The 14,362-nt window shown below is 38.1% G+C and overlaps 1 protein-coding gene across 5 annotated transcripts in view; it reads right to left on the reverse strand.

The window, feature by feature from the left end:
* Nucleotides 1–14,362, reverse strand: part of JAKMIP1 (janus kinase and microtubule interacting protein 1) — a 172,212-nt gene that overhangs the window by 75,230 nt on the left and 82,620 nt on the right. For all 5 annotated transcript variants that reach the window (XM_069793924.1, XM_069793907.1, XM_069793887.1 and 2 more), the window contains one exon: nucleotides 7,891–8,385. In XM_069793924.1, coding sequence (XP_069650025.1) covers nucleotides 7,891–8,385 — 495 coding nt within the window. The remainder of the gene's footprint in view (nucleotides 1–7,890; nucleotides 8,386–14,362) is intronic.

The following is a 14,362-nucleotide window of genomic DNA, read 5'->3' on the forward strand; positions in this document are numbered from 1 at the left end:
GAAGAAATTGAATTAATCTTTATACTAAATGCTTGACAGTGAAAATAGGTGTATCTTGACAGAAGGATTGCTAGTTACTAGGAAAACAAAAAGGAGATGCTACTCAAATAAACAGTTAAAGATAGAACTAAATGGAATTAACACCTTTTACATTTGTAAAGGGACACTAAGACTTAACAACAATATCCCACGCTGCAAGCCCACCTGGAAGGAGGAATTGAAATATTCCTGCCTTGTGCATAGCATTCTCTACACCAGACATGGCCACCTATTTAAATAAATGTTTGCTGCTTATTTAGGAACCCTAGGGGAAGAGAAAGAAAAGATGCCAGCCAACCAGTGGAGAAGTAAGGGTCATAGACACAGGTAGGTGGGACTTATTCTTAATTTCATGTGTAATATTTCTGAATCAACAGCCAATATTTTCTTCCAACAGCTTTTCCCACATGTTTTTTTGAACTGTGTAAATCTCATAGGTAAGACATATATTAAAGGTTTTGATAAATTATACACCAAACACCATATGGGCTGACAGTTCTAGAACTTACTGATAGGAGGTTTCTCATATTCTCAAAAGCATTATTGTAGCTGCCTACAACCTCTACTACTGGATCTCTCCTGTTACCTATTACAGGTGTTCATTGACAGAGCTATAATGAACAAGTAGTCAAAAAGATGGAAAATGTAGAAGGACTAAGTAATACAAACTTAAGGAGATTTTTGTCCAGGTGCCACACCGTACATAACTTCTGTGGGTTTTTAGTACTGTTCTGTATTTTGTAAAGAGATAAAAGTCAGATCTGTGACCTACCTACCTACCATAATAGAGTCCTTAGAAAATACTAAAAATAAACACAAAATGCTGACCCTGCACTATAAAAAGGTTTCATTAGATCTGCTTGATTCAGGAAAAAACAAGGCCTGGGTGGAATGCTGCCCTGTTAGCTCCTGAGAAGACAAGCATAAATCTTCAGAGGATGGAAAGCAAAGTATTATTTGCAGTCCTAAAATGCAGGAGGTGGTGGAAGGGTCTTTGTGGGAGATTAGCTCAGCCTTGGAATGCAGCTGAAACATGCATCTCAAACAGATGGCAAAATCCAGAGAAGCAGCCTAGAATTTGATATCAGCAGCTGTGTGTGAAATACATGCGGGTTTAAGCGGCTGATAAGAAGCATTCTAGAGCAGGCTCTACCCAACCATGCACGACTGCGCACACTTGGATGATTCAAAACTCAGCTTTCCAGTCTCAAAATTCAAGATTTTGGTTAGGAATCAAAACTCATGTGTATGTGCCACTGCACAAGTGAGATGAGAAAAGCCAGGCTCCATCCTTCTTCTCAGGGCAGCAGAGGATCACGGGGTGCCCCTGCCAAAAGCCAACTGTCCCTCTCCACCAGAATTTTCAGGGAGACAAAAGGTCTCTGCACCACCCCTACTGCTGAATGTAACCTAAAGATTCAAATTTCACTGCCTTAAAATGGCAAAATCCTAGTAATGGGAATGCAGGAGAAAGTGAATGTTATTAGAAAATAGTTGCTACTGCTGTAAAGGGTGTAATTTTTGGTTTTGGTGGAGTGTTAAACTTTTGCTCCTACTATTTTTCCATGTTTTACTGAAAAATAATTGCTGAATCTCTCGGAAGGTAAAAGTATTTTATTTGGTCATGTAAATTTTATCCCTTAAAAACTGAAGGGAATAACACAGTTTAACAATTTCATCAACTGCCTGGATGAAGAAATGGAATGTACCTTTCCCACATTTGTGGATGATACCAAATTTGTGGGAGCTGTTACTACACTAGAGGACAGGAACACCATTCAGAGGGACTTCAACATGTTGGAGAAAGGAGCCAAAAAACCCTCATAAAGTTTGCCTAAGACAGATACAACGTCCTGCCCCTGGGAAGGTTTAAATTCCTGCAAAAGAAAAGGCTCGATGCCCACTGAAGTTGGCAGTTCTGCAAGGGGGAGAAAGGAGAAAAAAAAAAAAAAGAAGAAGAAAGAAAAAAGGAAAGACTTTGGTGTCCTGGAGGGCAATTTGGATATGGGTCAGTGGTGAGAGCTTGCAATGATTGAAGTTAACTTGATACTGGGCCAAATCAGGAGGACTGTAGCCAGAAGGATAGAGAAGTAATTTAGCCTTTCATTAAGCACTTGTGAAACCACACCAGGAACAGCGCAGGCACTTTTGGGCTCCCCAGCACAAAAAAAGGTATTGACAAACTGGCACGAGTGCCATAAAACTGGAGGAAGGCCAGCAAGACCACTACGGGGCTGCAGCACACGGCATTCAAGGAATGGGTGAGGCAGCCAGGCTTGCTCAGCCGGCCAAAGAGAAGACCGCAGGACGCATTACAATTGCAGACACCCGTTCAACTGTCTGAAGGGGGACACTGGGATGAACAAGGCAGAGGCTTCTCAGAGATGCTCAGCAAAAGGACAAGGGTAACAATCAAAGGTCACGGAAAGAGGAAGAAGAAAGAAATTTCACAGTGACTAGGCATTGGGACAGGCTGTCACAGAGACTGTGGATCTCCATCTTTGGGGATTTTCAAATTGGACGGGAGGAGGCCCAGAGCAACCTGATCCAACGTCCAAGGCAGCCCTGCTTCAAGCTGGATATTGGACCAGATGGCCTCGAGAGGACCCTCACACTCTAAATTCTTCCATGATTGCATGATGCTGCAGTTCACATACGGAATGCCAATGCTAAGTAAGGACTAACTAAGGACTTACCAGCAAAGAGCTGCGCAAGGTTAGAAAATACTAACTTGAGTTGTAGTTTGGTTTCATCCTGAACTGGAATAATCTAATTCTTAATTCTGAAAAGATGTTACCCTCAGTCTGTCAGAAGCCTTTGCTTAAATCATGAAATACAGTGTTACACACAGAGAAAAAACTGAAATAATACTGTTAAAAAAAAAATCACTATATAAGTGGTACATAAACTTATTCTGTAAGAGGGATTTCCCTTGAATGGAAGTTTCAGTGAAACTGCCTTGATTTTTACCTTTAAAAACGGCTTAATCTATTAGTCTGAATTATATTCTTCCAGATACTGCCTTACATGTATTTGGCAAACACCAAACAGAAGAAGGGTTCCACATTGGAAGGAATTTTTAATTTATACAACTAAATAATTTGGATTAAGGAGATTAAAGACATCTAGTGCCTCTATCTTCATAAATTATGGCTGATCAGAAACTTCTGAAAATCACTCCTGAAAACAATTTCTTTTACTTTGATTCTATTAACAGCAAAAGGATTTTTTTCCTTGCAAGTATGAATCTGTGGTAATGTCACATTACTCTTTAAACAATTTTTATGAGGTTATTTGAGAATACAATTGAAATAAGCAAATTTAATTCATCTGGTGTACTGCGTGCCCTCTTAAACATGGATCTTATTGTGCACCTAATAAGATCAGTGGAATCTTCTACATTGATTTTGTGGTTAAGAAAACTGGGACTATTTTACATTAAAGTGAAATAAGTCTTTCAATTAATTTCAAATCCAAGCTGTTTAGGAATATTTAGGAAGACCATAAATGCGAAGATTTTAACAAGGTCAAATGGTATTTATCTGTAAAATAGGTGAAAGTTTTGATGTTCAAGACATTTCCAATAGAGGAAATAATATTTACTGAAACCATACCACAAAATACAGGATGCAAGTGTCATCTGTTTATTCCAAAGTTTAAATATTATGTTGACATTAACAGTGTCTACCAAAATAAACATTCTGTTTCCTTCTTATTCAAGAAATACTATAAATGAGTAAATCAGTGATGACATAATTCAATATACTTTTAATGATTGGTTTTTCACATATATTTTCCAAGCCAAGCACTGTAAAGTGTCCATTGTTGTTACCTCTGCAAAAACAGTATCTAGAGAAATGTGCCTCACAAAGTAAGGGCCTTCTTAAAAACAGTGTCCAGGTAGTCCCAGAATGAACGTAACCTCTAACTGATACGATATACTTAATATTCATGCCCTCCTTCACAGCTCTGCTGATAAGGGAATAAAGTTGGTCTGTTTCCAAAACTCACCAACAATTTGAACATGCTATTTCAGCAATTTCAAGCAAAAGAAAGAAACTTTACCTACCACTGAAAACTAACTTTAAACCTGATTTTAAAACCACGTAAGTCAGTTCAATGGCAAGCTAAATTGAGGCCCAAGAAAAATTGACTGAAATACAGTGTTATTTTGTGTACTTTTTTATATTTAGATTAAAATATTAAATGCCTTCGTAGTACAGTTCTGCTCTTCAAGCTAATTTATAAATACAACTTAATAAACTCAACTTCTCTTCACCATTAATCAGGTATGTATTAAATTTACCTTGTATCAGCCTAGACCTCAGAAGAAAAACAGGCATACTGCTTACAAGGATGCCGTTAAATCAGAAGCCTGTTGACACAGTCTTATTTAGGTATGTACATGCTTGCCTACGCAGCCCTGAGCTGAATGTGTGCTTTGGGACTGGTTATACTGAAGCTCCATGAATGAAAAAGTACAATTATGATTTTGTATATTATTTTTAAAAAAAAAACCAAACCTGATCCATAAAAACAGGCTTTAACATTTTTCCTTCATGCAGATTATTCTTCAGTTTGCTATTTCTGATTTTTTTTCCTTTTTTTCTATTTGCTGGTTTTTAATGTTATTTCTGGTTTTAAGTATCTGAATCTGTATCAGCATAGTTTTCATGCTGCATTGACAGAACAATACAACTGTTCAGACTCAACGACTTAGAAAATATTGGCTGAAAAAAAATCAAGTAATAGCTGTTCTTGCTTCTGTATCTTATTCTCCAAGTTGTCTCTTAAAAGTAAAGACATCTGTTTCATTTGTCTCTCCAGTTTGTTACTAGCTATTTTTACTTCCAGTTTCTTAGCTGCCAGCACACTGTGCCGACGCATATATACAACAAGAATATGGGCGGGTTTTTGGGGGGGGCAGGGGGTGATTCATGTCAACAAGCATTCCTTAAATTAGTGAAAACATTTATATCACTGTTATATGAAGTCAATTACAGGAACTGACAAATTCCAATATAATTTCATACTGCACAGTGAAGTGTGTTGTATTTTTTGCCAAATAATAGCTATTTTACTTTCCCTTATTAGGCACTAGGATCTTCCCCATTCAATCTTGTTTGTATTGAGGCTTATTGGGTATTTTTCATGGCTCAATTCAAAACTGTGAAGACAATCTCAAAATTGATTAATCATATTTCTAAAATACTGACATGTGTGCAATACAAGCATGGCTGTTTATGTACTCAATGTAGTTGTATCCATATATTCACAGACAATGGATTTTGCTTTTTTCCTTTCTCTCTTTTTTTTTTTTGACGACAAGCCAAAAAAGTGCAAGATTTTACTCAAATTAGTAATGGGTGTTATAATCAATGGCAAAAATATTATTTTCTTTCTTTTTAACTGCAATATCCATATGAAATACATTTGTAAAACTAACCTGTGATCTAAAATGCAAAATAAATCAGCCAAGTCTGACAAAACAATCAGACACTGCATCCTGAATTACTCTATCTGAATTTGAATTACAGTATGGCCAGCCCATTTAGGCTGTTAATACCAAAGATGCTGATTTCTTAATAGTGCCATAAAACACAACACACATACAAAAAAGCACATTAATTGAAGCTCAGTTACAGAACTGTGCTAATATTAATAACACTGCCTGCCACATCCTTGCCATTTACATCCCACAAGTGTAGGAACTAAACCAATTGAGTACCCCAAATCCGCAGCTGATACAGTTAATCTGAAATTGAAGGCAAGCATCCCTTGCACTAATTAAAATGGGGGGGAGAGGAGGGAGGGAAATATCCTGATGATCTGATTCTATAATCCCTCTGGCTCTCCCAGAGGAAGAGAGCAGCATCTAGGAACCCTGCAGTATTTTTTACTTCGCCCCAGATTTAAATAGTGCCCTATACAATAACAATTGTCTAAATTGCTATGAATTCCTAGAAGAAACCCTTCTCCTTCATAAAAACAAGCCATACAATTTAATGAAAAAAATGGAAATTCATTATATGAAAGGAGTCGAGACACCACAAGGCAAGATCAGGCTCCTGATATTTCTCCCCTGTACTTCTTTGAGGGGAAGATACAAACATTTCCAGTGAAAACCTGTGAGGCTGATTCCTCTGCGGCTGGGAATCGGAACCAAGAGTTATCCACACACTCTCCTGATATAGCCACCTTTTTAGATGTACTGAGTAATGGAGGCCCAGTAAGGCTCCAGTTAAAATTCTGAATGACTCAACAGGATTTTTTTTGTGCCAGACAGAAAACCCTGAGTGCCTTCCTTCATCACCTTCACACCACAGCAGGCTGCAAGCTTCTACTCTTAAAAGAGAAGAGTTAAGTGTTTCCTTTACAATAACACTCAAAGACATGCCGTAGGTGTGTTTACTGGGACAATCTGGGATCACAAAATTTGGGGTGCACCGCTATGTGCCTCACCTCACCATTTCTTGGTGAGGTAACCTTCTCTGAAAAGGTTAAATTTATTTAGAAACTGTTCTCTAGAAAAACACATGCCACAACATAGCAACCTTCTCTCCTTTTTAACACTTTTTAAAATTACCTGTGCTTTATAGTCATTATTCTAAAATTCTACATTTATAATATGGAACAAAATATGAAAGAAACTAAGCTTACAGAAACCTCATATTGTCAGTCTTTGCAGTGGTCTTTAATTAATCAAGGAAATGATACCCCTGAGACTTGATCAACGTCCAATTTGTTTAAAGCATAAATATTAACTGCCTTATAAGCTTTCATTGCCTCAGACAGAAAATCACCACCATTAAACAGCTATTACATGTTTGTAGCTTGCACACACCATCATTTTTCCTAAGGAATACAAGAAATAAGAGGACATACCTGTGTAAACAGAAACTGGTAAAATATTTTTCTTAAGAAAAATGGTGTTTCATTCCATTTAAAGTCTGTACTTCTTGATAGATGATAAATATTATGCTTATTATAATTTTAGATTTTATTTGCACAGCTATTGTACTGTTAGTTTAGGCAGATTAACAATCAGATATATACATATACATGGAAAATATGGTACCAAACAGAAGTGTCATTTGATGACAAACTCTCTAAACATACTACGTGTGCAGCCCATCTTAGATTCTCTACATATTACAAAGCTGAATAATTTTAAATATTTGGGGCACCCGCTGTCAGGAAATATTGCCTGGTTTTTGATTTTATACAAACAGCATAGCCTGCCATCTGTGCTGAAGTCCTAGGGTTTATGAAGCGTGAAAAAAGCCTGCTGTCCTAGGCCCTAACTTTTCTGCTGCAATAGAAAAAACACAGAAATTTAAAAAAATTAAAAAGGGCAACAATGCTTAAAATCGAATGACCTGGATAATGATGCAGAAGCAGCAAATACATTGTCTTGTTTCAGCACAATTGGTTCCTCCAATACAAATATAAACGCTCTCTGAAAAGTTAATTTTGGCTTCTCACAAAGATGTTCTTGCATTGCCAAATGAGCAATGCCTGACTAGTTTGTTCAACGGGACCTTGTAAGGAAATACAGTTGAGCAAATGGGAAAGGGAAAGTCTATTTCTTTGATTTGTTGAGAAAATTCATCCTGTAGAGCCTTGGTTCGCTCACATTCCATTTGGTGGGACATAAAGCTTTAGACTGGGTTGGGCTAGCCACGGAGCCAAGGTTCATCTTTGCTGTACGGAGGAGAAAGTAGTGGAAATAGTGGCCTATTGATGAAAGATGTCACTGCAAAAGAGTGGTTTGGTATTTATGGGCACATACAGCAATATACTAATCCCTGATATAAACTGAAATAAGCACGCTTTACTTAATGAACTTACCAGCCTGCGGATCTCTCTCTCACATTCCCGCTTTATTCTATGAATCTCATCCTGATGGGACTGATAAGCCGTGCGCAGGTCAGCAGCCTTCATTTTATCCGCCTGCATAATGTTGTTCAAAGCTTCTTCAAGCTGCTTTTTGCCAGATTTCAGCTCCAAGATCTCCTGTTGCAACTTCATCCGTTCGCCGTCGAACGCCTTGCGAGCCTCCTCCTTCGCTTCGCTCAGCAGCGCCGTCTTCACTTTGTCAGCCGCCCCGTCCCGCAGGACGTTGACTGTTGACTGCAGACGCTGAATTTCACCGTCTTTGATTTTCACCATTCTTGCTACCTCCTGCTCGTGCTGCCGGATCAGTAGCTCTCTGACACTCTGAAGTTCCTTCATTTTCTCCTCGTGGAGCTTGGCTTTCAGTTCAGAAACATAGGCAGTGTGCTTGTGCTGCTCCTGCTCCCTTTCTTGCTTAACCTCTTGGAGTTTCTCTCTTAGTTTACCCACCTGGAACATCAATACAAAATATCGATTAACAAGCGCTGCCACACTTTCAAAAGTCACCAAGTGAGCTTTTTCTAAAACATTATTAAAAACTCATCCTGAATATTCAAAACCAAAGACTGCATACCTGACACCTCTCTCTCCAGTAAACAGCTAGAGAACCAGGGCTGGAAAAAGGCCACGTGTGAGTGCAGGAATCTGCTATGGGGATGTGCAATTGGCAACGAGTTCTCACGGTTTTAGGGAATAAAAATAAAACTAAGCAGCATCCAATCTAATTCTCTCCTTATTCCTTCACCAGCCACCCCAGACTACTCTCATTCATAACCCCTCTACTGCACCCTACAAGCAGATGGAAAACGAATCAAACAGAGAGAAGAGAGTTTGTGTTTATGCTGGGAATACATTGATTTTTGATTTCTTAATTTCTTAGCTATTTTAATGGGAAAGTCTTTATTAGATAAGCCAAAAGAATTGGCCTTCTGAAAAATCAGGTCTACTCAAGGGGCCCTAGACAGGACACACCAAAACTGAGACTATTCACAGTCCCCAGATCCTTCAGAAAATACAGGCCAGTGACTCTAAGGGTTGGGAAGGGAGTAGGGAAAAGGTCTTATAGCCTATTATATTAATACCCACTGTGATGAAACCTCATTATAAAATGATGCTCAGCAGGCTGCATGGAAGCAACGTTTTTTCCAAGTGGGATTAGGTATTAATTTAGAAGAAAGGAAAAAAAAAGGAAAAAAAAAAAGAAAAAATAAGGAGAAAGGCTTGCTTCTCTATTATAGCATACCAGAAAGGCTATAATGTATTTCATCATCCGTAGTGTCAGTAACATCTTTCTACTATCCCTATCACAGTGATTGCCAAAATATGGGCTCTATACATGTACTTCTCATCTAAAGCAAAGTCAGAGGCAGGTATTTCAGACTTGTGTTTTAACCTTGAGTGGCAATACAAACGTACATACCAAACAGTGCTCCATGGTAGAAGGAGGCTACCGAGCAGCAGGATGTTCATCACTGTCACAATATTGCTAGACTGCTTGCATCTATGCTATACAAAGCTGGGATGTGCAGTCATACAACGCATTTAATTTATGCTAAACTAAGCCAGAATTGCAACTTGCCTCAGATTAGTGCAGAAAGGATGAGAGATCTCTATTAATATTCAGACTATCATTTACTATGAAGGTATAATTAAAACAAGGGGGTTTTGCATGGTTCTGGATTCTATAGTCAAAAAAAAAGTAAAGGGTTAATTAAAAGCAATAATACTAGTTCAGGAAAGGCCCAGAAACCTTCATTATTTTGTTTATTGAGAGCAGGTTGCATCTAAACAGGCACTTTTGTCTGTTTGCTTTAGGAAAAATGGGACATCTTAACTCAAAAGCTTCAGATATAACTCATCCAATGAATCCAGATTACTACTTAATTTAAGAGTGACCATAAAATGAGACCGACATGTCACTCATCAAACCCACAGCACTGACAGTATGATTTCCAGAGTCTGATCTTCACCTGAAGTCTTCAGGCAGGAAGGACAGCAGACTTTCCCTGTGCAGAAGGTCTTATGATCCTGTTATTTTCAACAGTAACTTTGAGAACGAACCAACTCAAACTTACCCTAGATTTTAAAAAAATAAAATTAAATTAAATTAAATTAAAACAGAGAGTAAACAAGCTGGAGCAGGAGAGGGAGGAAAGGTATCTACATTTTCATGAAGGTAATCTTCTAGATACACTATGGACTAAACATGAGCTGGGAGAGCACTATAATTACAGCTGTGGAAAAGGTAACAGCTCTGAATCAGACACCATCAGAAGCAGATTTTATTGCACGGATACTGTTACTCTATTCCAGGATGATTCAGGTAACATATCTTTATGAAGAAAGATAGATTTATTTATATATTCTTCTCCCCAACTGGTAAGTCTAGCTATTGGAAATTATCTGCAGGAGATAGATACCCATGTTTTATTTCTTCTGGTGGGATGACATTTAGTTCCAAGCCTAGAGTGGATAGCACTGATTTTCAGTGCTTGCGTTAGGGTACCCAATTCCATAGGAGAGTCTAAGACTCTCTTGTCCCTGCTCATGGCATGGGAGTTGGACGAGATGGTCTTTAAAGGTCCCTTCCAACCCAAACCATTCTATGATCCTATAAAAAAGCAAAGTCACTTACTCACCTATTTACTATCATAAGTGGATGAGTTTATAGATAAATTTGCAAATGAACCAATACTCATTATTTACTTAAATCTATTAGTTATCTCCTTACTGATGAGCAAAGAAAATTGAAATGAAGCCAAGCAATGAAATCTAGTAACGATGACACAGGAAAACAAAATGTATAATGGCATATATAAACAAGGTTAATATACCTCCAGAACTACAGTAATTTAAAATTAGTCATATTGTACATAAAGCATGCAACTGAAAGGCAGTTTTCAATATAACACATTAATGAATGTGACTTCCTAAAAGCATTTCTAATATACAAGAAACAGATTCTGAAATTTTGGAGGGGTACTGAGTTACACAAAATGGTATACTTGCCCAAATTTTTCATCTTTCACTGAACTGAGGGAAGGCAACATCTATATGCATTGTTGCTGTCTGTGAGAACCCACATTACACCATTCAGAGTAACTGAATATCATGTATCACTAGTCATTTTACTTAAAAGCTTCAGCAAGAGCAATGTAAAGAAGAACAAGAACCCTTCTAAAAGCCCTGGATTTTTACACTGCACCTTAAATGCCTATCACTCCTCATGACCCACCAAAAAAGAGGCCTTTAAAAAGTCTTTTCTTGTCATTGCTTCTTGTCAAGAAGATGGAAAGTTAGATCTGTCTGCTCAGTCTTCCCCAAAAGCCATAAGCTGTCCTTCCTGCACTCCCTCCATCCCTCTCTCCCGCACACTATGCAGATCTGCACACGTCTGGCTTCCAGAGCAACTGACTGAATGAAAATAGTAGTATGGCATTTTCCCATATGCCTAAGTCTCAGTTTCAAAAGGAACTTTAAAGCAATTTGTCTTTTTTTAATTTCCAGCACTCTTTTTTTTTTTTTAATGAAGAAAGCTGTTCTGTTCATAGGCAGAATATGAAGCATAACCAAGAAATGAAGCCAATAGGGAAAGAAAATCAGGCAGGATATCAGGGCACGAATAAAACAGGTATTTTCTGCCTTTCTAAATTAAATCTTTAAGAATCGGTGCACATTGATACAACACTGTTGCAAAGCAGAAGCTAGCTTCTTGGAATAATAATGCCAAACATCACTGCTTCTTCCCTTTCTTATGTCTGAACAGTGCCCAAAAGAAGGATTTTCTTTAAAACAATACAATTATATTATCACAGTGTATTTGCATCTGCTGTTGTTTTCTTTGACAAGATACTTTGCACACTTGAGACAGAAATCTAATAGTTCACTTTTATAAACTAGAGTCAATGACATAATTTTAAAATCATGCATTTCCTAAAAGGCAATAACCTATTAACCCATATATGGTTCCAAGTGCTACTGAACCACCGCCCCAATAAAAATGTTATGGTAGGAACTTACTAAGGACTACCTCATGTTTTTTCTCTTGGATTTAAATGCAGATATTTTTTATTTGTGGCACAACAGTCAATCACTTGGGGGGCGGGGGGAATACTCTCCACACAGCTTTTTGCCAGGAACTCAGGTTATGGTAGGCAATTTATTGCCAACTGTGAAAAAGGGAGGTTACTAGGGGTGAGGCCAACAAGCAAAGATGCTACTGTTTATTTTAAAAACCAAATGCAATGGCACCTTTCTTTCAAAAAGAACAAAAGAAGTCTGCATGTTTTGCTTTTTCTAAAATATATGTAAACTCTACTCCTATTTAAGCACACTTATAGTGTAATCTATTGTCCAGCCAACAGCATCCTTTCTATTAAAATTTCAGTGTGCATTGGATCATGCCATTAAAAATCATTCACTTAGGCAAGATTGCTGTAGACATAAGCAACCAAAGATGTGACTATGAAAAAGGCAGCCCTAACATGGCCCCATTTTTAGCAACATAATAGTCAAATATTGAGGGGTGGGGACACACACCACATATCTGTAAAAGCAACCCAAGATACAAGGCACTTGTCATGATTTGCAGAGTTCAGTCTAGATTTTAGCTTCTGCAACAACTAAGAACAAACTTTTGAAGTTTTTTGTTTGTTTGTTTGTGTTAAGTAATGAGTTTCCTTTCCTGACAAGCTCTCTATTTGCCTACCTCTATTCAATCCCCCTCGCCCATTCCTCATGGATTCCAAGAAGGAATTAACTGGACAACGTTTAACAATTCCACAATGGTTTGCGCAATGCAATTCCAAATTCAAAACCTCAGTTACGCAGTAGGTTGTACAGCACAATGCAAACCACATGCTGGGAAGAAAATCTTACATCTTTCTGTAATGACCTTGGAAACTCTACTATTTAAATTACGCTAAAGAAATTTACCTTTTAAATATTTGCAAGCTTCAAGGGAAAGGAAAAAAAAAGGTAGATGTTTCCTGATCTTCCATTTAAAAATATTACTGCATCTACACTAGCTTTTCAAAAATTAATTGAACTGTACTTAGATAACTTGTGCTTGGAGTTAGGGAATATAGAGTCATAGAATAGCTGAGGTTGGAAAGAATCTCCAGAGGTCATCTAGTCCAGCCCTGCTGTCAACCAGAGCAAGATGCTCTAGACAATGTCCAGTTAGATTTTTAATATTTCCAAGGACATGGCCTTCACAATCTGCCTGAGCAACCTGTTGCACTCTTCAACCATCTCACAGTAAAAAGCAAAACCAAAACCAAATAAACAAATAAACACCCTCCCCCCCACACATGACTCTTACATTTAAATGGTATTTCTTCTATTTCAGTTTATGCCCACTGCCTCCTCTCCTTTCACTGGGCACCACTGAGATTGTCTGGCTCTGTCTTTATTCTTTATCAGGTATCTATACACATTGATAATGTCCTTCCAAGCTTTCTCTTCTCCAGCCTAAACAGTCCCAGCTCTCTCAGCCTTTCCTTGCACATCAGGTGCTCTAAGCCACTCACCATTTTCATAGCGCTTCACTGGATTTGATCCAGCCTGTCCATGTCTCTCTCGTACTGGGGAGCCCAGCACTGGACCCAGCACTCCAGATGTGGCCTCACCAGTGCTGAGCAGAGGGGAAGGATCCCCTCCCTCCAACTGCTGCCAATGCTTTGTCTAATGCAGCCCAGGATACCATCAGCCTTCCTTGCCTCTAGACCACATTGTTGACTCACGTTTGTTTTCATATAGGCTGAGCAGTTTTCGTACACTCTAGTTTAACTCCACAGGGATACTCCCATTGCCAGAAATGTTCCCCAATACTTTTTTACATTCAAAAGCAGGGTCACATAGTCTAATATGAACTGATATTTGGAAGAGAAAGAACATATTCAGCAGCATTTTTTTACACTTTTCTTAAAAATCTGAGTTTTCCTTGCCTTTTTTTTAAATTAAAGTGATCATCTAACTGTAAGTAAAAGGACAAGAAGTAAAAAAAAGTTGGCAAATTTATCTATCATACTGTGCGACTAAATATGGCTCCACTAATTGCAGCAACATCTACAGCAGTATCTTGAAAAATTTCTTCCCTGCAACAGAGTAGAGCAATCCGAATGTGTTATTCTGGAAAGTGTGTAGAAAAGAACCATTTTTTAATACAGACCTCATTTCCAGTAAAATGACAAGGGACAAAATACCAAAATCAGTAAAAGTAATAATTATCTCTTGCCTTCTCTTTTTGGTATGTCCCTGTACACACAAATTCAACAGTAACCGCAGCTTAAGCCTGCTCCAATCACGCTAATTTGAAGAATTTCAACAAATTTTAATAGATTATTCTGGGCCTGATGTTGAACATTCCTGAGTACCTTCTGCAAAGTGCTCTGAAACATCTCTTCTCCAGGGTAACACAAGGTTT

Source organism: Haliaeetus albicilla, chromosome 1 (assembly GCF_947461875.1).
Source record: "Haliaeetus albicilla chromosome 1, bHalAlb1.1, whole genome shotgun sequence".
In the NCBI taxonomy this organism is placed as follows: domain Eukaryota; kingdom Metazoa; phylum Chordata; class Aves; order Accipitriformes; family Accipitridae; genus Haliaeetus; species Haliaeetus albicilla.